Genomic DNA, 23,545 nt, shown 5'->3' with positions numbered 1-23,545 from the left:
AACAGGCAGAAGGAGGCGTGGCAGACCCCACAAATTATATATATTCTGGATCAGCATGACAAGACGAGTCGATCTATGTCTGTTTGTCTGTCTGTCTGTCCGTATGAACCCCTGGATCTCAGAGACTATAAGAGATAAAGACACAAAACTTTGCACAGAGATGCCTTATGTGTGTACGCTGTGCAAGTTTGTTTTCTTTTTTTGATTTCCCCCCCCCCCCCCCCACTTCCCCCCTATGGGGGTTTTCCCGATTTTCCATTCGTATAATCGCCTATATCTCGGAGACTATAATACCTAGGGACATTAAATTTGAAGTCCAAGATGCTTTATTTGAATTCCCTCCCTCCCCCCTCTCCTCCACACATCGTAACTCAAAATTCTCAAACTCAAATTCATGGAATTTCGAACTCAAACTTATCAAATACCTCCATTTAGTTATTATAAGTCCAAATGCCAAGTTTCATCATGATAGGCCGATTTAACATGAAGTTATAGGCATATATGTACATAATAGTCGGGATACCCGACTTTGGCTTCTCTACTTGTTTTAATTTTTATAATTATTCTAAACATATGTACAGAGTATTTCAAAGTCGGGACACCCGACTTTAGCTTTTTTACTTGTTATAGCTTTTCATAGCTCCCGTATTTCTTGGAATTTTTCATTGAAATTCGAAAAATTAGTGATGAGTCCGTGTGCCAAGTTTTGTAACAGGAAGTTTTAGCCATATATGTATATATGACCAAGCACTGCCCGCAGCTGTTGTTGTTATTACTGCTTTGCACAGGCACACGAGATATACACAAACACACACATACACGCATAATTATTTTACATATAGTATATGTATGTACAGAGTGTTTCAAAGTCGGGACACCTTAATTTAGCTTCTCTACTTGTTTTAAATTAAACTAATTAAATATAATTAATCAAATATACATACCACGTTCAGTTTCAATAGGATACATGTCTATGCGCTTGGGCAGAGATTGCACTTATGGCTATAACTTCATTTCAAATTGATCTATCATGATTAAACTTGACATACGGACTAATTATCACTAACTAATGGTAATTTAGAGAAGGAGGAAACAAGTGCACTACAAAATAAAATGAGATCGTCTTGTCATGGTGTTCAAGAATATAGTATAGTATATACTTTTGGGGTCTGACACGCATCCTTTTGTCTACAATATTTTTCGCTTGGAACAAACTCAATATTTTCATGTACCTTTTAATTTTAAAAAATATAGGGGGAAAGCGTACTCAATGTATCCATATTATTTTGATTTTATGACCAATAGTTCCATATGAATATCGTATCAAGCGCCCTCCAAAAGCTATGTGAGGTGCAAATAAAAGGCAAAGCTATTTAATATAATAAAAATCTTGATCTTTTATTAGTTATTTCTGTAACTTGTACCGTCTGAATTTTGATTATTTTAACAGTTTTCGGAACTACTACCTATAAGCAAACAAATCTAGATGAAGAGTTTAGTAATACCATTTATAAAATTAAGAAAACACATTATTTAACAAGAATATTGAAAAGGATCTGCAACGTTGCTGTTATAAGGTCTGACAATTGTTTAAACATGATATGAAAAATGGCGATATTTGGTACCACCCGGCAATGTACCAGATGAAGTTGAGGAGTAGCTGTAACCTCCAGGTCCCGCTCCAGAAGTGCTTGTCCTTTCTGTGCTATAATTGTATGAGCCACCTGGACCACTGCGGGATGATTTCTCAACTGTCGATGAATAGGTTGAACGCTCTGGCCTTACATACGGGTTACTCGAATCATAGCTGCTCTTCTCAACGCTTGATTTGGAAGTGTACGAGTAGTCCGACGATGTACGACTGCGGTGTGAACCAGGTCTATCCGTACATAGGTCTAAGCGCGGAGTCTATAATTTCCGTTTTTAATTCATATATTTAATATTTATATAATTGAGTCACATATTAATTAATAAAAATTATAGAAAATGTAAAACTCGATTTCTAAAGGTTTGGCCTACAAGGCCTTTTAATTATTTAACCAAAACTTCTTATAAACAGCTATGTTCCCTTTTTGAAAATCTATAAATTTCACGAATTGAGTAAAAGTGCTCAACCATAAAAATACACAGTTTTATGTTTCGATTTGCGAATTGGGTTCACCACCAAATGTAATTTTATCTGCTTTATTACTTCATATTAAATGTCTAGTTTTTTTGTTTGTAATTATAGTCAATAAGTTATTTGTATTGAAATAATGTTTGGGCATGCTATATAATATTGCTATATACTATTTATACATAATACATTTGAGCATGTATTCGCTCACGAAATTCTAAGTCTAATGAAAGGAAATTGAAACATGTTCGTGTAAATGAAGCTTAAAATAATTCATAAGTTTCTTTTTCTAAATACGAGTATAAGACGAATAGAACAATACAAGATATATTTCAAAACTTCAACTTTAAATATAATTCAAAAAAAATTCACAATTATGTAAATAAAAATAAGAAAAAATGTAATATAACTGTAATAAGCAATAGGAAATTACTTTAATGAAAATTAAGTAGCTCTAGATTATTGTCGTTTATATTTCGATTTGAATTGCCGGTTTCATGGTTAAACCCTCAAATATTTTTGTAAGTACTTAGTAATAATATTTTGAAACGACAGCGCCAGACCTTTCATTTCGATAAGTTTCGCGTTGCACTGGAAGGTTATTCAATGCTGCGCGCTGTAAATAAAAAAATGCGTCGATGTTAACGCGAGAAGTGCGAGCTGCTCTATTTGCGTCCATTTCCTGAGTATCAATATGCTCTCTTATTAAGCCCCGAATGCGCGAACGGTTTTTATCTCGCGTTGATACGTAGGGGTCGATTGGCTGATGAAGAATTTTATTGTTTGGCCTAATAGCAGCCTGATTAGCCGGAATTAGTATAGATGGTTTTCGTTGATCCTGGTCCCGTCGTTGAATTCCGAAAGCTGTCACCGGATTTGGGACAAGTGAGGCTCGAGGTACAAAAGGAACTTTCTCCCAGTCAATTGGTGTTCTATTTGTTTTCTGTAATGCCATATAGGACGTGTTTATTTTCTAATTCCAAGTTCTCGAAATATTTGGCACTATATTTATAGCTTTAGGGCGGCACGGTTACCCTTTCCAATGCAAAATTAGTTTAGTAAGAAGCCATATATGAAGCTTGCCAAATTTAGGGATCACAATTTCTAGATATTAGGACTTCTACGTATAGTTGTCACACTTTTTAGACAAACTTCATACATACATATGTACATAAGTATAACAAAACTATCACGTTTATGTAGATTTATTTGAAGATATGGATTTAGTTGGGTTTTTGCACAAAACAAGTTAAACGGCAAGTGCTAGGCACTCAACAGCAAATTTATCATGTATAAGTAGCCAATCACAAAAAGATCTTAAAATATAATAACAGCATTTGCTTATATACAAATCACAAACAAATACATAAAACTAAGAATAAATGTATATTAACGTTAGGTATATGACTCATATACACAAAATTGTACATTATATCATGATATCTCGCCATATATTGCATGTTATTTATAATCCTATTTGAGAATTATCGTTTTCTTATGTACAAGTAGTTGTTATTGTGTTGGTGCTATGGCTCACCCAACTCAACTCACTTATGGAAATCAGAAATATATTTTTAGCCATATCTATATATAAATATATTTATACATGTATATGTGCAAGTGGGTATGTTTGTATGGACTAAGAGTGGACACAGCTAATGTTACACAAATAGAGAACGTACGATTTTCAAAAATCAATTCAATAGGTATAATAAAAAAAATAAATAAAAAATGGTATATTATTATTATGATTTTTGCATCTTCACTGATATGTTATTATACACATAGTAAAACCCTTCCTTTCAAAGCCCCATAGCTCGACAGCAACAAAAAAGAAGGTGGCTACATCTGTTTTGTGCTTTTCGAAAATTGTTTGTAGGCGGGTTATATATAAACTTATATAGTATATCATTATCTGTTTTTCAATTCTTTAGCAATAAGTTATGTGACTCTTTAAAAAGAATCAAATAATAGATCAGATATATGTTACCAAAAGGCAGTTATTACTAATCTAATTTTTACAATTTCATTTCATACCATATTACTATTAAATATAATATTGAATGCCTTAATAAATACATACTCGTACATAGACTACATATTCGTTTTCACATATATGTTATAGGTAATAAAAATATCTATCTCCTAAAAATCACAAAACAAAGTACATATATGAAAACAAATACGAGTATATGAACAAAGTATATAGCATATATATTGTATGTATCTTGGCGATACGATATTCATATGTTTTACTATACCTCAATTCAAACGTGTTTCAATTTCTCAAATCTCAGGTTTTATAAAAATTTATCCTTTTATTATGCAGAAATCATCAGATAAAAATATGTGCAGTACAATTATGAATTACAGTAAGTAAAGTCAAACATTTCATATGAAACCGAATAATATGAAAATCGAACATTACTTAGAGCTTTTAAAACTGATCCTTTTATTATTTATTTATTTGGATCTTAATTTGTTATAAAAGGACAACTCCGACATATCATACACACCCTATTATAAAAAAACTTTCACTCACCGTCACGGCATACGATGTGGTGACCGGTCTCGAAGAGTAAGATCTGCGGGTTGTAAATCCGTTTTCGTAAACCATTTTTCTTTCAATTTGTATTCCAAAATATAAATTACTTATTAATTTAAATTATAAACACTTGTTTCGTAATTATCGATTCGAATCAATCGTCGGGGTAGTTCACTTGACGCCTGCTCGAGTTGTTCTGCCAAGGATTGACATGAAACCGCATGTTATAATTTTTAATTTTAAGAATTTTGGTGATGGGAGCAGCTCTCTGCAGTTATAACAACAACAGTTTCTCGTTCTCTCAAAATAAAATTATTTTTGGAATAACAAAATTGTGGTTACCTCATTATTGAGAGCATTTTGTTTCTGTTTACAAAAATTTTAAAATTCTTCGGTTTACGCACTGAGTATTGTTTGTATTATACATTTATATATACCGTAAGAACATTTGTATTATACGTACAGTTCGTTTAAAATGTGATATGTACAGATTATTGCAGACCATCCACTGCGGCGAATTTCCATTATACGTATGTATACTTGTATAAATATTCGTAGAAGCGATCAGTTCTGTTTTATACCCTGTACCCAAAGGGTGAAAGGATATACTAGTTTATATGGTATATGTATATTTTCTTGATCAGGATGACATATGATGAGTCGATATAGCCATGTCCGTCCGTCTGTATGAACGCAAGGATCTCCGAAAGTATAAGAGCTACAATAATTTGGTAATTATATTCTCCTAAGTCCGAGAAAGGACGAATTAGTGTGTTTTTTTTTATTACACCCCCTCTCCCCACACTCCCGCGCAACTCGAATTTTTGCCATAACTCCCGTAATTTTTGGAATTTTGAACTAAAATTTGGTTATTACATCCAGTTAGTGATTATATGTCCGTATGTAAGTTTCATCATGATTGGTCAATTCTGAAGAAAGTTATATCCATAAATAAAATCTCTGCCCACCTTTTGCCCGCAGCTTTTGTTGCTGCTTTGGTTCAACTTTCTCTGCATACAAACACGCATATAAATAGACATGATGATGTAAATGTATGCTGTTGGAACATAAACATATGTCTCCACTTATGAATGTATGTATTAAATATATTTTTTAAATTTAACAAAAGAATTATTTATTTTTAATTTAATTTTAAAATAAAAAAAAATACTAATTTGTTACGTGAATGAGTACAGGTTGTTTCACTGTCGGGCTTGCTCGACTGTAGCGTTCTATCTTGTTTTAATTTTCAGTTTCAAATTCTTTAAAAACATTACCTTCCCCACTTTAGAAATTATTAATATACTTGTAGTATAGGTCATTTATACATGTACCTATACTGTGTGAACACCCGGCTTTTGAACATGAACAGCTAATGACACCAAACTTAGTGTCTTATTCATTCGACAACCGATTTATAACAAACCTAGCTTCATTAGCTGTCATAATTATTTACTAAATTTTGTGTTTTTAATGATATTAATTAATACTTAATTAAACGTCAAATCAGGAAACTATTAATACTATATCAAAATTTTCCATAGGAATTCTATATAAATATTTTATGTTATGAAACTGTCAGTAATTTTTTCGCGTGTAGGAATGTATAATGTTAGAAATAAAAATACGATTTTTCTCTTATATTCTCGAGTCATTGCTTTTTAAAATAACCATGTAAAAATCCTGACATTGAGCAACACATTGATAAATAAATATATTTATAAAATTCGTACGCTTCATGACACTGACAGTGTAATAAAATTTAAAAAAAACGAGATTTTCAAGAATGGATATTTGAGCAAGAAATGAACTCTGTGGTCGAGCCACTACAAGTCCTAAATACTCTATACCCACTCCTTACAAATTTATTTTAAATATTTAAATTCCAAAATACACATTTTCTGCTTATTCACATAAGCCATCCCGGACTAAAATTTGGTGTCCGTAGGTCTTATAGTCTCCGAGATATAGGCGATTATACGAATGGAAAATCGGGACAACGCCCATAAGAGGGGAGTGGGGGGGGGGGGGGGGGGGGGGGAATCAAAAAAATAAAACAAACTTGCACAGCGTACACACATAAGGCATCTCTGTGCAAAGTTTGGTGTCTCTACCTCTTATAGTCTCTGACATCCAGGTGTTCATACGGACAGATAGACGGACAGACAGACATAGATGGACTCGTCTTGTCATGCTGATCGAGACCACTCCTTCTGCCTGTTGTATCTTTCAGCTCGCGAGATACCTAACCCTTAGGTATGCTCCCAATTCTTGAGAGGATTTCGTCTTTATTTTACACTCTCTTATATAGCCTGTACCCAAAGGGTGAAAGGCTATACTAGTTTTTTGCGAATGTATGTAACACACAGAAGGAGGCGTGGCAGACCCCACAAAGTCAGGGTGACAAGCCGAGTCGATATAGCCATGTCCGTCTGTCCGTCCGTCCGTCTGTATGAGCGCAAGGATCTCAGAAGATACAAGAGCTAGAATTACCAAACTTGGTATCCAGGTTTCCCTAAGCCCTAGGCAGGTCAAGTTTATTCTTTTATTCTGATACACCCCTTTCTTATTATTATTCCAGTTAGTGCTTATGTGTCCATATGCCAAGTTTCATCATGATAGGTCAATTCTGCAGAAAGTTATAGCCATAAATAAAATCGCTGCCCATGCTCTGCCCACAGCGCTGCCCGCAGCTGTTATTGTTGCTGTTTTGGTTCAACTTTGTGCTACATACATACACGCATATAAACACGCATAGACACGTGATGTAAATGTAAAACTGTACATAAACATGTCTTATATGTATGTATTAAAAAAATTTTCTTTATTAATTTAATAAATTAATTACATTTTTTTAAATAATTTAATTTTTTTTAAATTTTCTTTTTTGTGGAGAGTACAGGCTATTTTCCTGTCGGGCTTGCTCGACTGTAGCGTTTTTTCTTGGTTTAATTTTTATGTACTATTTCCAATGTCGACAGTCAATGTTTGTTGACATCAATAAATAAATAAATAACACACACATACAGCCTTCTTTTTGCTATGAGTTACTAAGGAGTAAAATTTATTTTGGATATTATTATTTTAATTATTTTTTGTTCGTTTTGATTATTATACCCTGTACCCAAAGGGTACAAGGGTATATTAGTTTTATGCTAGTGTACATGGAACACACAGAAGGAAGTGTGGCAGACCCCACAAAGTATATATATTCTTGATCAGCATGACAAGCCGAGTCGATATAGCCAAGTCCGTCTGTTCGTCTGTCTGTATGAACGCAAGGATCTCAGAAAGTATAAGAGCTACCAGCTGTATACCAAACTTGGTATACAGATTCTCCTGAGCCCGAGAAAGGACGATTTTTATTCACGATTTTCTATAACTCCCGTAATTATGGAAATTTAGAACTAAAATTTGGTAGACACATCAAGTTAGTGATTATATATCCATACACCATTATTCATTATGATAGGGTGATTAGAAAAAAAGTTATAGCCATATAACCAGGCCCAATGCACACATACATACATATGTACAAGTACACCAACACGAATAGACACGATTCTGATGTAAATGTATGTATGCATGTATGGAATATTTTATATTTAATTTAATTAATTAATTAAATTTTTTAAATAATTTTTATAGCCTGTACCCAAAGGGTGAAAGGCTATACTAGTTTTGTGCGCATGTATGTAACACACAGAAGGAGGCGTGGCAGACCCCACAAAGTCTATATATTCTTGATCAGTCCGTCCGTCTGTATGAACGCAAGGATCTCAGAAAGTATAAGAGCTAGAATAACCAAACTTGGTATCCAGGTTCTCCTAAGTCCGAGCAAGGACGAGTTTGTGTTTTTTTTCTGATGCACCCCTCCAGTCCCCCGCAATTCGTGTTTTTTCTTATAACTTCCGTAATTCCGGAATTTTGAACTCAATTTTGGTAGGTACATCCAGTTAGTACTAACGTGTCCGTGTGCCAAATTTCATCATGATAGGTCAATTCTGAAGAAAGTTATAGCCATAAGTAAAATCGCTGCTCATGCTCTGTCGGCAGCGCTGCCCGCAGCTGTTGTTGTTGTTGCTACTTTGGTTCAACTTTGTGCTGCATACATACACGCATATAAACACTCATAGGTACGTGATGTAAATGTATGCTGTTAAAACTGAACATAAACATGTCTTCTAATTTAATTTAATTTAATTAATTAATTCATTTTTTTTAATAATTTAATTTTAAAAAAAATTTTTTTTTTGATTTTTCGGATCCGTTAATATCCCGCCTTCATTTAAATAAAAAGAAAATCTGAAGAAAAACAAGAAGAAGCTGTCGTCAGCGCTTATAGTAAATGTAGTATTAAATGAAAATAATATTGAATCTGATATAGACTCGGATTCGGATTATGCATACATATATTCCACTTCATTTGAGATAGAGGTTGAAGAATGTTAAGTTAAATGTTATTTTATGTTTAAAAATTTCATAAATTTTAAATAATATATATGTATATAGTACGTGTACATAAGTATCAAATTCAAAGCAATTTAATATGGTTAATATGGGAGATTAGAGTGGGCATGGTCGGGTCAACCTAAAATTGTTTTCAATTTTTATATAGACATTATTACAATCAACATTTTATTTATTCCACAACTTTTGCCAATTCGGCCAGTGTGCCCTGTAGCGTTCATTTTTAGTTTATAATCTACATGTATTTAAAATAAAACAGAAAATTTGAGTTTTACTAACAAATTACTCAAACTGACTCTCTTCTTTTGTGGAAATTAATATTCAATAGTTACCGCTGTTCAATATCAAATACAAGTTTTTCTCTTGTTGCTCAATTATTGGCAACCAAAAATTTGATGAAGACATATAGTTACCTATGTATGTGCACTCGTAATTAATATTTTAAAGTATTACAAATTATCTCTTTTTGTTCTCTTATTTTTTCAAGCTTATCAGCCAAATTATTTGATTCTTCAATTAATTCGTCGATGCACTGAAAAAAATCGTTCCAATCTGTAACCCTGCTTCCGATCACTGACATGCTTCTAAGCCGAATTGGAAACGGCATAAAGCTCACCGGCTTGTTATGGTCACTTATATACGGCAAGCAAATTTTTGCTGATTTCAATTTATTTAAATCATCATTAAAACGCCAGGAAGATAAAGTTGGTGTTAACAACGCTGCCCATGATTTCTTTGTATTATTATGATTAATGTAAAACCTGCGCTTAGCTAATAATGAATTAATTCCATCAGCGTCTGATAAGTATGCATAAATGAAACTGTCGTTGAAATATTTTGGCAATAAAGTTTGCGTAGATACATCCATTGTAGGCACAGTCATATCATCAGTCATTTGCGATTTGGAGTAGGTCAATACATCTATAAAAAATCTGAGAATAGAATTATAAATTATTTAAGATTATAGTCATATTTACATTGATTGGATCCATCTTTTCTTATTGTATAATTTCCATCTGTTAAGATGGCAACATCACTATATAAAATCAAGTCGTTTTGTGTATCTAGGCTGACCTCTTTCATAATTTTGGTAGGCATCAAATCCGTCTGGACAGATGTATTAATCTTTCCAGCTCTCATACGCCTAAGTTGGCAGGAAATATAGACAAATAACGTATGTAAATAGATTCAGAACATTAGTTGAATAAATATATAACCTTGACGCATCTAAGAGCTTTGCGCGCAATAATGCACTCTTGTCTGGCTTCGGAAGGGTAGAAACGCTGACAGCACGCCAAGGTGGACGCTTTTCGTTTTCTACCGGAAGATCCTTCACACGTTTCCAAATATTCTTAGTCCTATAAATATAAGTATATTGTAATATTAGAGGAAGTAAGTTCGGGTAAAAGCATGATAAAGGTTTTTCGTACCAACGTTTAATGCAACAACTATTAAGTCTTCGTCTTAGCAGACATAATTTACTGCAAGCATCTGCCTATTACTCCTAAGTATGCTCGACCTGTTTTGTCAGGTGGATCAGGAATATACAAGTATGTTCTTTGTCGGCTCTACAACTCTTGCCCAACTCACAGCTACGTGCATTCCAGGATTCATTTGAAAATTGATAAAAAGTACAGCAACACTTACTTGGTGGGGGTTGTTTTTCGGCAAGTTATACCTCCACTCACAGTCGATGTTACTAGGTGAAAATATAAGCTTAATAAAGAGGAAGGGTTCGATTGATGGATGGTGAGAAAATTCGGTGGGGCTTGAGCATAAAAATCGAAATGAATTCCAAATTGCAGTTAAGTTGTGGCGAAATACTACATCACGAACGGTCATATAGTTAGCTAACGATAGAAAATGCAGAACCAGAAGTCTGCTACGTGTAAAGTGTCAAATTGTTTTCTTTAGCAGTATAGAGTTGAGCCAAAACAGCAACAACAACAGCTGTAGGTAGAGCTGGGGCGGAGATTACATTAATGTATGAAGCGATAGTAATGCTGTCATATGACAACCCTATCAAGGGCTCAGAAATCAGGCGATAAGAAGCTGTACACACAGTTGGTCGTGCTGTCGATGCAGTTGAAACCGTCGTGCTTAAAAAGTTGTTATGTAGTCAAGCTGAAAAGTTGTCGCGTCGAACATTAAGTTGCTATTTTGTCCACATTTACATTACCTACTGTAGCGAAACACAACTGTCATCCCACGTAGACTTCACTGTATACCAAAGGCAACAGTAAAAACAAGGGATCATATGACACAAGCACCGGTAGCTGCATTGACAAATCAAATGGGTCAGCAAAACTGCATGACAAGCATAAAGGGCAGACTCGTGGTATGAGCCACCTGACACTCTGTTCAACGGCACATTTACTTCGCCCGATTGCAGTGCCTGGCCAACGTCAATGAAATGAAGTTCAAATTGTATAAATACCCACGATGTTTGTCAATAAAGAACAATTCTGTTCAAAGCTCCAAGTTGAGCTTATCCAATCGCCTCTAAATTGGCATCTGATACAATCCTACCAGCTTTCCTAAATTGGCATCTGATACAATCCTGCCAGCTTGACTAAATTGACATTTGAAGGCACAAAGGAATATTGATCCTAATGCCTAAAATCGGCAGAAGGGATAGCCAAATAAAGGAGGTGCTTTTAGAAGAGGCACTTAACACAGGCCACACCGAGGCCACTAACGATCGCTGAATATTGAAACAGGCAACCCCCGCACGAAATTCCGTTTGTAAAGCTACCTAAAAAGCGAGGGCGACGCTACTAAAGTATGTTAATACGGATCCACCACCGCCCTGGCCGAAAGCAAGCGCAGCGTGGGAAGGTATAGAGAAACGGGAAAGGGAAATCCAGCAGATAAGAAAAATATAAAGCAATAATACTACATTCATCGGCACGGAGCACAAGTGGCGTGAAAACGCCTTTGCATAACGTACAAAATACACCCAATACACACACATAATTTTACGTACCCACAAAATACACTATATTTAATTTTTTTTAAATATATGAATACTTAAATATAATATACCTGTCATCAATTTTTTCTCTTAAAATGGGATCAAAAGAGTCCAAGGTTAGCAAGTTACCAACTAACGTCATAAACACAGTAGAAGTAGTAGATCAGGCAGATTCGATAGAAAAGGTCTACAACATTGTATGGTCACTTACACTCACATAGTCTTAAGAAAACAAGTAAAAAAGCTAAAGTCGGGTGTCCCGACTTAAATTAAAGAAATTAAAGTAATTAAAGAAAATAAAAAAAATTAAGAAAATAAAAAAAAAAAATTTGATCGATTTTACCTCTCTCGGTATTCGAACTCACGTAAAGGGTTTATAATTGCACATTTACATAGCAATTGCGTCTGTGTGAGTGTATGTATGCCTATGCGCATCTATTCGTGTCTGTGTAAGCATTTTCGCAGTCAACCAAAGCACCAGCATCAACAGCCGCGGGCAGCGCTTGAGCAGCGCTGCAGTGAAACTTGGTATACGGACATATAATAACCAACTGGGGGTATTTCCAAAATTTTAGTTCGAAATTTCAAGAATTACGGGAGTTACGATTTGCGGAGTAGAGGGGGGAGGGAGGGAAATTCCAAAATATACATTTTCTGCGTATTCACATAAGGCACCTGGGACTAAAATTTGGTGTTCCTAGGTCTTATAGTCTCCGAGATATAGGCGATTATACTCGTATAGAATACTCACATAACGCATCTTTGTTCAAAATTTGGGGTCTCTATCTCTTATAGTCTCTGGGATCCAGGTGTTCATACGGACGGACAGACGGACATCTATATATATCCATTAATTCAACCATCGTGTACTTCTTATGAATCTTACCGTGCTAATAAGTTCAATCTTATTCAGATCTGAAAGACCATTTAGAAACGGTCGTCCCATTGTGGAGAACCTGCGCCTGCTTAACTCTGGACAGTGGCAGTGGAGGTGCTCCACACTCTCCTCCTCTTCCTCATCTCTGCAGCTTCTGCAAAAATCGTTATGCGGGATGCCATGCCTAGCCGCATGTCTACCAACCGAGCAGTGTCCAGAAAGTGGGCTAATAAAAGCGCGCGGTTTCTAGTCATCAGCCGGAAGGACTCCAACGGCATACCAATACCCTCCTTTTCAGGATCGATAAGTACGGTCGTTTCATCCCTCGCTCTGCGATGCAGTTGCCTCGATGTTCCGATACCCATATGAGATTTATACTGACGTGCTGGGCAATCTCGTTGAGAGATTTTCGGCAGTTCGTGATGGTTCTGGAATTATCCATGTTTGAGTCAAGTGCCTTAAGGACTGCTAGGCTATCTCAGTAGAAATATAGTGTTCTACCACCGACTATGAGCGGTGATAGGTGACGATCTGCCTCCATCAGCGCAGTGACCTCTGCCTGATAGACGCTGCAGTGATCAGTAGCATACGGCGGAGTATGCTGGCATGCACCTTTGCTGAGTCCTTCCAGACCCGGGTTTCTCTAAGCCTTAGCGCTGTGTTAGTAGACATTTCTTTCCCTATGATATCCAGGGGAAGAAACTGTAATATTATGTTTAGGGCGTCAGTCGGAGTTGTCCGCAGCGCCCTGCTGATGTTTAACTCCGCTGATCTCTGCACCTTGCAGGGCGTTGCAAGATCAGAGGATTTTTCCAACGCTGGCCACCACACTACAATCCCATAAATTGCGATTGGTCTGATGATAGCCTGATAGATCCAGTGTACAGCACGGGGTAAGAAACCCCATGTTGTACCGATAGCCTTCTTAGACGAGTATAGTGCATTACTGGCCTGTTTTACTCATTCACTGATGTTGGATTGCCAGTAAATCTTCCTATCCAGGATGAACCTCAGGTATTTAGCCTTACCGCTGAATTCGAGATTGACCCCCATGAGTTTGGGTGGTTGGAGGTCCGGAATTGAGGGGAGAGCACCCCGCCCTGTGGTGTACCCCTGTTGGCGCACTTGCGTGTGGTCTGACTGCGCAGCTCGGCATTCACAGCCCTGCTGTTGAGCAGTTGGCTAATGAAGTCGACGAGAGGTCCTTCCACCCCAAGTTCTTTCAGTGAACGGGTAATAGCGGATGACAGTATGTTATTGAAGGCGCCCTCTATATCTAGAATGGCTACCAGTGAGTACTCTTTGACGGAATGTGAATTTTCTATCTTCAAAACCAGTGAGTGAAGGGCAATGTCAGTAGACTTGCCTTTGCTGTAAGCGTGTTGGGAGGGGGACAGTAAAGCCGGATGGATTGACTGCCTGAGGTATACTTCCACTAGTCTCTCGAGAGTTTTTAGCAGAAAAGAAGACAAGCTAATGGACCTAAAGTCCTTTCGCTTAACATGCTGATGCTTTCCCAGCCTTGGGATAAACACCACTTTAAATTCTCTCCAGCCCGTCGGAATATGGTTGACCAGCAGGGTGCCCTTGAGCATCGGCTGTAGCCAAGGCATAATGAGCTGCAGAGAGCGCTGAAGTTGGGCCGGGACGATACCATCCGGACCAGGTGATTTATAGGGCTTGAAGGTATTAATAGGTCAGATGATACGCTTCTCTGTAACTATGTAGTTAACCAATTATCTTGGTACCCCATGTGGAAGGGGGGAGAAGTTTGCAATCTAAAAGATCTAAAGATTCCTTGCATGAGCCTGTCCAACTGCCATACTCATCCTGTAGGAGGGATGCCATTGAGGGAGTTTTAGATAGTACCTTTCTCAGCCTAGAAACATCAGATACCGATTCTAACCCGCTACAGAATTTCGCCCAAGAGGAGCACTTGGCTTTCCTGATGGCCAACTTGTAGCTATTTAATTTATTCTTGTATGACGCCCAATTAGCTCTGTTAAAAAGATTTCTGCAGTGGACCATCGCACATCCTTAGCTTACCCTCCAGTGGAAATATGCCTTCTGGTAGTCGTAATGCTAGGGGTGGCCTTTAGTAGAGCGGCTGGGTTAGAAGGAGGCGGCCTACTAGGCTTTCCCACTCCTTTTCCGGAGCTCGGTTTTACCGTAGCTCCTATAATTCCGGAACTTATAGTTCCTTCCTACCTTTCAGATTGGTCGGGTTCCTTGGTGTTGTTGTTGTTGAGTGGCGGAGAAATAGATGACCACCCGGGCAGCGATCCATGTACCCGGGCTGGGTTAATTAATCCTTTGGGACGCCAGGTACTCCGGATATTCCGTACGCGACTGGGCTTTTTTACGGGGGCCCCCAGCCAGGCTAATATTTGGCACGGGTCGCATAACACCTTGATCCAGCCCCACCTCGTAGCCATGATCAAGGACCATTGCCTACCGACGAAACTATTAAGGAGTTAGGTTGTGTGGTCATGATCCCTGATCTCAGCTGGACACCGTCAACCGACAACGTACGGGACCATTGTAGTGCCATTACCAGTCGACACCCTCTTGGAGGGTTCAGTTAGAGGGTTTTTGCCGACCAAAAGTAACAGTCAAATGTTACTATTATTGTTACTTTTAATCATTAAAAAAAACTGGGACGGATCTTGAGCGGTGACCGTTAAATGCGCATAAGTTGATTTTTGGGTCTGCTTGGTGGTATGAAGTGCTGCGCGACGGGCGGGGCTAGCACCTGTACGTTGATACAAGTTTGAACTTATCGCAAAATGTACTTACATACAATCTTTGCATCTCTCTGTGCAACTTTGAATTGTCGAGTGTTGGATGCCGATTACGAGCCCCGACCACTATTAATTCGCACGGCATACTTTTTTACCCGTATGCAATGTTCAATAGACGATATTTTCAATACTAATGAGCACATGCAAACATATTCTTTTCTGAAAGATGATTTTATTCTCTTAACTTTAGAAAAAAAACTTTTGTTGTGCTTCCAACAACAACAACAATAACATTTATTTAGTTAAGTGCTTTGCGTAACTGATGAGAAAAGTGTGACCACTATTAATTCGTACGCTGAATATGCTTAGCTTAGAATTGAAAGTACATAAAAACAAAAGCAAATCACCTAATCACTATCTAGTCATAATGTAGAAATGGTAACATAATGCAGAATGTAAAAAATGTGTACTTAAAGTTAATCAAAGTTTTGTAACGATGGCACGTGGTAAGCCAATATGCACAGAAATACGAAGTTTCGTCATCAAGTATTTTAAGTCTGGGAATACTTTTGGTGAAATAGCCAAGCAATTAAATCTGGCTAAGTCGTCGGTTCAAGGAATTATAAAAAATGTTCAAAAGAAACGGAAATATTGAAAATACTTGTAATATTGCAAATAGATGCCGATCATCGACCATAACAGCTCGTGACAAAAGAGCCCTGGCCACAATTGTGAAGACTGATCGGCGCCAATGTTTGAGAAATGTAGCAACTGAGTGGTCTGCGAAAATCGGAAAAAGTGTTAAGCGTGAGTGAACGCGCCTGCAGTTGCGAGATATTGGATACATATAAGTTTTACAAAATATAGTGATTATCTATGTTACATAGTCAAAAACTTATATTACTCTTAGGCCAAGGAAAAACCATTGCTTTCGCTTCGTCAAATGAAGAAGCGTTTACAATGGTCTCGGGAAAGGATGTCTTGGACTCAAAGGCAATGGAACACCATCATATTTAGCGATGAAGCTAAATTTGATGTGCGTGTCGGTGATGCGTGAAGAAGAATCATCCGTACAAATGCAGAAGCGTACCACAAAGACTGTCTTAAAAGGACAGTCAAGTTTCCACTAAGCATAATGGTGTAGGGTTGTACAAGTATGTCTGCCAAGGGGTAGGACAACTGAATTTTATTGAGAGCATTATCAATGCTGACAAATATGTTTAAATATTAGAGGAAAGTTTGCTTCCATCAATACCAAAACTAGCAGACTGTGGTGAATACACATTTCAGCAGGAAGGAGCGTCATCTCACACTGCCAAACGAACGAGAAATTGGCTGCAGTATAATGAAATTGAGGTCCTAGATTGGCCATCAAATAGCCCAATCGAAAATATATGGGGAATAATGAAAAGAAACCTGAAAAATGAGGCTCAAAGAACCCTTGCAGATTTAAAATCGAAACTGCAAGAGATGTGGAGCTCAATTTCAAGAGAACAATGCCAAAAATTACTAAATTCGATGCCACAGCGTTGTAAATGTGTTGTAGAGGCCAAAGGCGATGTTACCCAATATTAATATTAAGGAAAATTTATATTTTTTATCAAATATTAAATATTTTACGCAGCGTACGAATTAATAGTGGTCACACTTTTCTCATCAGTTATGCAAAGCACTTAACTAAATAAATGTTATTGTTGTTGTTGGAAGTACAACAAAAGTTTTTTTTGTTATATAGTAATGATTTTTTCGTTTGAATTACTAAGTGCATTAAAACGAGAGTCGACTGTACATATGCTATTGTTAGGCGCTGTCTATTTACAATGTATGTTGCTCTATCGCTCTCTCTCTCTCTCTCGATCCACTTGCCCATGAGACCAAGCAAAAGAATTGAATGCATTGCATTGATCTGTAATAAATTTACTTAGAAAATTGAAATAAGGCTTTGCAGTTCGCTTTTTTTTTAACTTTCCTCAGTGCGAGCCAAAAGCAGTCTGCCATTTATATATTCATTTGACTTTAATATTTTAGTCTTTCGCATTTGGTACTTGTGTCCGATGTCCATCGATGCAGCTCGGTCTGCAAACGATTAGGTCTGTACATAGGCACACACAAAATCTGCTGTAAGATATGTTGTGCAAACGTCAATAGCTTCACGCATTGCCAATTTTAATTTCGATTCTAAATTCGGAATATTGAGCTATGTCGTCGTACCAGCCAGAAAATGCTGTGGTTAACGTTCAAATATATGTAATGTACAACAAGTTTATGTTGGAATATATTTCGTTAGGTCATATGACTGCTACCGACAGCATAATTCCGAGAGAGCCACACTATTTCATTCAATAACACTGTGTGCTAAGACCACAAAGGACCTCAACGAAGCTGCGAGTAGTTTTCGACGCGTCAAGTAAGACGTGGTCACAGAAGTCTTTAAACATTCTTTACATTCTTATGTTTGGTCCAACCATCCAACCATGTTTATACTCCACTTTGTTGAGGTTCCGACTTCGGCCATTTGCACTGTTGGCTGACATTACCAAAATGTACCTGCAGGTTCAAGTTGAATAATCACAGTGCAGTTTTCAGTTAATCACTTGGAGAAAAAGCCCCACAGAGCCACTTTAAATATACCGATTAAATACGGTCACTTATGGTACCGCTTCTGCATCTTTTTGGCAATTCGATGCCTATAATATTTGAGTGCGCTGAATGCTTAGTCACATCCACTGGCTTCTAAATCATTAGCTTCTGACTGTTATGTGGATGATCTGCTATCTGGCGCATATACTGTGGAATAATTTCAGCGGTTACATTGCGAAATTAATGCAGTTTTAAAACCATTTGGGTTTGTTCTTGCAAAATAGCCATCAAACTGTAAGGATTTTGAAGTCATTTAGGCATTGTTTGGAATCCTTGTGATGACGCAAAACATGACTACTTAAATTTGCGTGGGACGACCAAATACCCAGTCATTTTCTGAAGGACTTACAATGTACAACGAACTCATTTGTTGACTTGGAGTCGTTGCGCATACCCCGTTACGTTGGTGTTACAAAAACAGCAAAGTGACAAGTGCATGGTTTTGCTGATGCCTCAACAAGAGCGTACGGGTGCTGTCTCCAAATTCGTGAAGAAGGTAACAGTGCACTTGTTGACTGCTAAGTCCAAAGTTGCACCATTGAAACCAAATCGGTTCCACGCCTGGAGGCTAATGCAGCCCAATTATTGGCCACTTTATGGGAAAAAGTCAGTGTATGGGCATTTCATGCCTTTATACTTAAGTATAGATTTAAGTTTGTTGAAATAATCTGAATTGTAGATATAAGTTGTTTGAATTATCATTGAATTGTAGACTTAAGCCGTTTGTAACTAATTAGTTGTAAGCGCTCATAAATGTTAATTTGTAATAACAGCTGTTTATGTTAGTCTCTTGGTCGCTGTTAAGTTAATGTCCACATTATGTTATGCGTATGCTAAGCCTTGCATGGCTAGCAATAAAGCACTTGAAAATTGGAAGTTGATTTGTGCAGTTTATTTTGATTTCGTTTCGGTGCTCTTCAGTGAACATAAGCCAGTGCGTTCGTGCATATAAGTACAAGGGTACTTATATACATACATCTTGATTGGATCGTCGCGACGAGGGACCCCTTCACTTTGCCTACCGGCAACTTTGGATGATCTGAGCGATCAGTCAGGCAGCTCCTGCACATGCCAGTGAAGCAAGTCATGTTCTAGTCAGACTCAGAAGTGGTATTACATTGGATGCAAATGTACCCACTCATTTAAATACCTTCGTTGCCAATGTTTGGCGTCACGTTCCTATAAAAAAAATTCAGCAGATTTAGCTTCACGTGGTTGTTCCACAACTGAACTGACTGATTCGTTCCCTTTAGCCTCAAAATTCACATCTGGAACTGACTAAAGACCAATCAGAGCTGGAGCTGCGAAAGGGTGCTTCGGCGATCATCGTGGTCGAAGTGCCTTCTAATCCGCTTATTGACTTAATGGACTTTTTATACTAGGTTATATGTTATATATGTTAGGTTTGCGCGAGCAGAAAAATGTAACAGGCAGAAGGAGGCGTGGCAGACCCCACAAAGTATATATATTCTTGATCAGCATGACAAGACGAGTCGATTTAGCCCTGTCTGTCTGTCTGTCCGTCCGTCCGTCCGTCCGTCCGTATGATCACCTAGATCTCAGAGACTATAAGAGATAGAGACACCAAATTTTGCACAAAGATGCCTTATGTGTGTATTCTATACGAGTTTGTTTTATTTTTTTGATTTTCCCCCTCACTTCCCCCCTATGGAGGTTATCCCGATTTTCCATTCCATATATATATATATATATATGTGATCTTGTGTATCATACAATGTTTATTATTTATAACGATACCAAGATATATGATATAGTTTAAAATAGGAATATAAAGTAAAATGATGATGGCGAATATTAGCATATGCAGCTTCTCTGACGGCTTCTCTCTGCTTCTTTTTTTGACTGCTGACTTTTGCTTCTTTCTTTACGGCTGACGACTGTGTTTGTAGTGCGGCTGACAACTTACTACTGACAACTAAGTACATATCTACTGACTGCTTAAAACCAAAATGAGTACCGAGTACTGATGGCGATGCTGCTTCTAGGTGTTCCGCCTGCACTAGTCATCGGCCTCCGATGACCACGAGTCTTCGTTATCTGCGATATAGCACCAAAGCAGCATATTATGTGCCGTGCTGTTCGGCCCCTCGACGTCTGCAGCCTTGTGCACTTCATATCGCCCGTTACGTTTATTTTTGTAATTTCATATGGTCCCAGATAGCTGCTGGCTAGCTTTCTCCCACCTACGAATTGTGTTTGGCGGATTGCGACTAGGTCACCCAATTTATAACCATATGCATTCTTCCGCTTTTTATCGAACTGCTTTTTGTATCTTTCCTGTGCTCTCTGTATATCCTCCTTCGCTGCTTGTCTTATTTTCTGCCTTTCTTCATCAAAGTTGTCGCATATCTCCTTTTCCAGCAGTTGCAACACCTCATTTTCGGCCGTAGTTCTCATCTTTACGCCAAACATGAGTTCGAATGGCGACTTCTTCGTTGATACATGAATGGTGCTGTTTATGACCTTCTGTACTCTAGCCACAAACTTAAACCATTTTTCAGGACTCTCTGATGACAGCTTGGATATGATTTGTAGTATTGACCGGTTAACGCGCTCTACTTTTCCGTTTCCTCTGGGCACTCCGGTGGTGCTCCAAACATACTCGATACCATTTTTGCTCATGTACTCCTCGAAAGCTGAAGATGTAAACGCAGACCCTCGGTCACTGATGATGCGACTGGGATTACCGAAGATTTCCGACCATCTGTCGAGCTTTTTAAGGACTTCTTCGCAGCTTGTTGTCTTTATCGGATACAACCACACGAACGTAGTAAATGCATCGACTATAGCAAAAATGCATTTATATTGCATCGTTGTGGCGTCCATAGGTCCGAGATGGTCAACATACAATGTGTGCAATGGCTCTCCTCCTTTCTCGGCGGGATGGAGAAAGCCTTCCTTTTTACCCAACTGTTTGTTGTGGACAATACATTTAATACAATTGGCGATAGCATGAGCAACTTTTCCTTCCAAATGTGGTATCCAATAGCTTTGCTTGATCAAGTGCGTTGCCTTTCGAACAGCCCAGTGTCCAACATTGTGAGCGTCGACAAATTTTTCTCGCTCCATCGACTTCGGTATAACCAGCAGATCAGTTCCTTCTATCGACTTAAACAGCAATCCTCCTTTGATTTTAAAATTGTCATAGGGGCGGCTGCTTAGAATCTCAAAAATAGCTTTGATCATACAATCTTTTTGTTGAGCTGCTTTTATACGGGCTGAGACTTTTGACGTGACCATCATTACTTGCTGTGGGTAGCGAGTCAGACAATCGACGTGCCTAAGACGATCTCCACTCCTGTGCTCCACTTTATACTCGAAGTCCTCCAAGTTTTCAGGCCTCCTTATACCCTCCTTTTCAGGATCGATAAGTACGGTCGTTTCATCCCTCGCTCTGCGATGCAGTTGCCTCGATGTTCCGATACCCATATGAGATTTATACTGACGTGCTGGGCAATCTCGTTGAGAGATTTTCGGCAGTTCGTGATGGTTCTGGAATTATCCATGTTTGAGTCAAGTGCCTTAAGGACTGCTAGGCTATCTCAGTAGAAATATAGTGTTCTACCACCGACTATGAGCGGTGATAGGTGACGATCTGCCTCCATCAGCGCAGTGACCTCTGCCTGATAGACGCTGCAGTGATCAGTAGTATACGGCGGAGTATGCTGGCATGCACCTTTGCTGAGTCCTTCCAGACCCGGGTTTCTCTAAGCCTTAGCGCTGTGTTAGTAGACATTTCTTTCCCTATGATATCCAGGGGAAGAAACTGTAATATTATGTTTAGGGCGTCAGTCGGAGTTGTCCGCAGCGCCCTGCTGATGTTTAACTCCGCTGATCTCTGCACCTTGCAGGGCGTTGCAAGATCAGAGGATTTTTCCAACGCTGGCCACCACACTACAATCCCATAAATTGCGATTGGTCTGATGATAGCCTGATAGATCCAGTGTACAGCACGGGGTAAGAAACCCCATGTTGTACCGATAGCCTTCTTAGACGAGTATAGTGCATTACTGGCCTGTTTTACTCATTCACTGATGTTGGATTGCCAGTAAATCTTCCTATCCAGGATGAACCTCAGGTATTTAGCCTTACCGCTGAATTCGAGATTGACCCCCATGAGTTTGGGTGGTTGGAGGTCCGGAATTGAGGGGAGAGCACCCCGCCCTGTGGTGTACCCCTGTTGGCGCACTTGCGTGTGGTCTGACTGCGCAGCTCGGCATTCACAGCCCTGCTGTTGAGCAGTTGGCTAATGAAGTCGACGAGAGGTCCTTCCACCCCAAGTTCTTTCAGTGAACGGGTAATAGCGGATGACAGTATGTTATTGAAGGCGCCCTCTATATCTAGAATGGCTACCAGTGAGTACTCTTTGACGGAATGTGAATTTTCTATCTTCAAAACCAGTGAGTGAAGGGCAATGTCAGTAGACTTGCCTTTGCTGTAAGCGTGTTGGGAGGGGGACAGTAAAGCCGGATGGATTGACTGCCTGAGGTATACTTCCACTAGTCTCTCGAGAGTTTTTAGCAGAAAAGAAGACAAGCTAATGGACCTAAAGTCCTTTCGCTTAACATGCTGATGCTTTCCCAGCCTTGGGATAAACACCACTTTAAATTCTCTCCAGCCCGTCGGAATATGGTTGACCAGCAGGGTGCCCTTGAGCATCGGCTGTAGCCAAGGCATAATGAGCTGCAGAGAGCGCTGAAGTTGGGCCGGGACGATACCATCCGGACCAGGTGATTTATAGGGCTTGAAGGTATTAATAGGTCAGATGATACGCTTCTCTGTAACTATGTAGTTAACCAATTATCTTGGTACCCCATGTGGAAGGGGGGAGAAGTTTGCAATCTAAAAGATCTAAAGATTCCTTGCATGAGCCTGTCCAACTGCCATACTCATCCTGTAGGAGGGATGGCATTGAGGGAGTTTTAGATAGTACCTTTCTCAGCCTAGAAACATCAGATACCGATTCTAACCCGCTACAGAATTTCGCCCAAGAGGAGCACTTGGCTTTCCTGATGGCCAACTTGTAGCTATTTAATTTATTCTTGTATGACGCCCAATTAGCTCTGTTAAAAAGATTTCTGCAGTGGACCATCGCACATCCTTAGCTTACCCTCCAGTGGAAATATGCCTTCTGGTAGTCGTAATGCTAGGGGTGGCCTTT

The 23,545-nt window shown here is 38.5% G+C and overlaps 2 protein-coding genes across 3 annotated transcripts in view; both read right to left on the bottom strand.

The window, feature by feature from the left end:
• Positions 1–1,487: 1,487 nt before the first annotated feature.
• Positions 1,488–4,868, bottom strand: LOC115628777 (protein anoxia up-regulated). Of its 2 annotated transcripts, none has more exons than XM_030524989.1 (2): positions 4,659–4,857; positions 1,488–1,908 (listed from the first exon to the last, which is right to left on the bottom strand). In XM_030524989.1, the coding sequence occupies exons 1-2, from the start codon at positions 4,731–4,733 to the stop codon at positions 1,591–1,593; spliced, it is 393 nt and encodes a 130-aa protein (XP_030380849.1). In that variant the 5' UTR covers positions 4,734–4,857; the 3' UTR covers positions 1,488–1,590. The 2 variants fall into 2 exon arrangements, with proteins under 2 accessions (XP_030380849.1, XP_030380848.1); XM_030524988.1 differs by lacking the exon at positions 1,488–1,908 and adding an exon at positions 2,131–3,059 and having other exon boundaries at positions 4,659–4,868.
• A 4,584-nt stretch (positions 4,869–9,452) lies between these two features.
• The window catches only part of LOC115628780, a 50,208-nt gene continuing 36,115 nt past the window's right edge, over positions 9,453–23,545 (bottom strand). The window contains 4 exon segments of the mRNA XM_030524993.1: positions 9,453–9,606; positions 9,608–10,052; positions 10,109–10,275; positions 10,349–10,489. Of these exon segments, the coding sequence (XP_030380853.1) occupies positions 9,453–9,606; positions 9,608–10,052; positions 10,109–10,275; positions 10,349–10,489 (907 nt within the window).

The sequence above is a fragment of the Scaptodrosophila lebanonensis genome, unplaced genomic scaffold (genome assembly GCF_003285725.1).
Source record: "Scaptodrosophila lebanonensis strain 11010-0011.00,11010-0021.00 unplaced genomic scaffold, SlebRS2 tig00000126-arrow-arrow-pilon, whole genome shotgun sequence".
NCBI classification, from domain to species: Eukaryota; Metazoa; Arthropoda; class Insecta; order Diptera; family Drosophilidae; genus Scaptodrosophila; species Scaptodrosophila lebanonensis.
The sequence above is the reverse complement of the archived record's forward strand: the minus strand, read 5'-3'. Positions and strand labels throughout refer to the sequence as shown.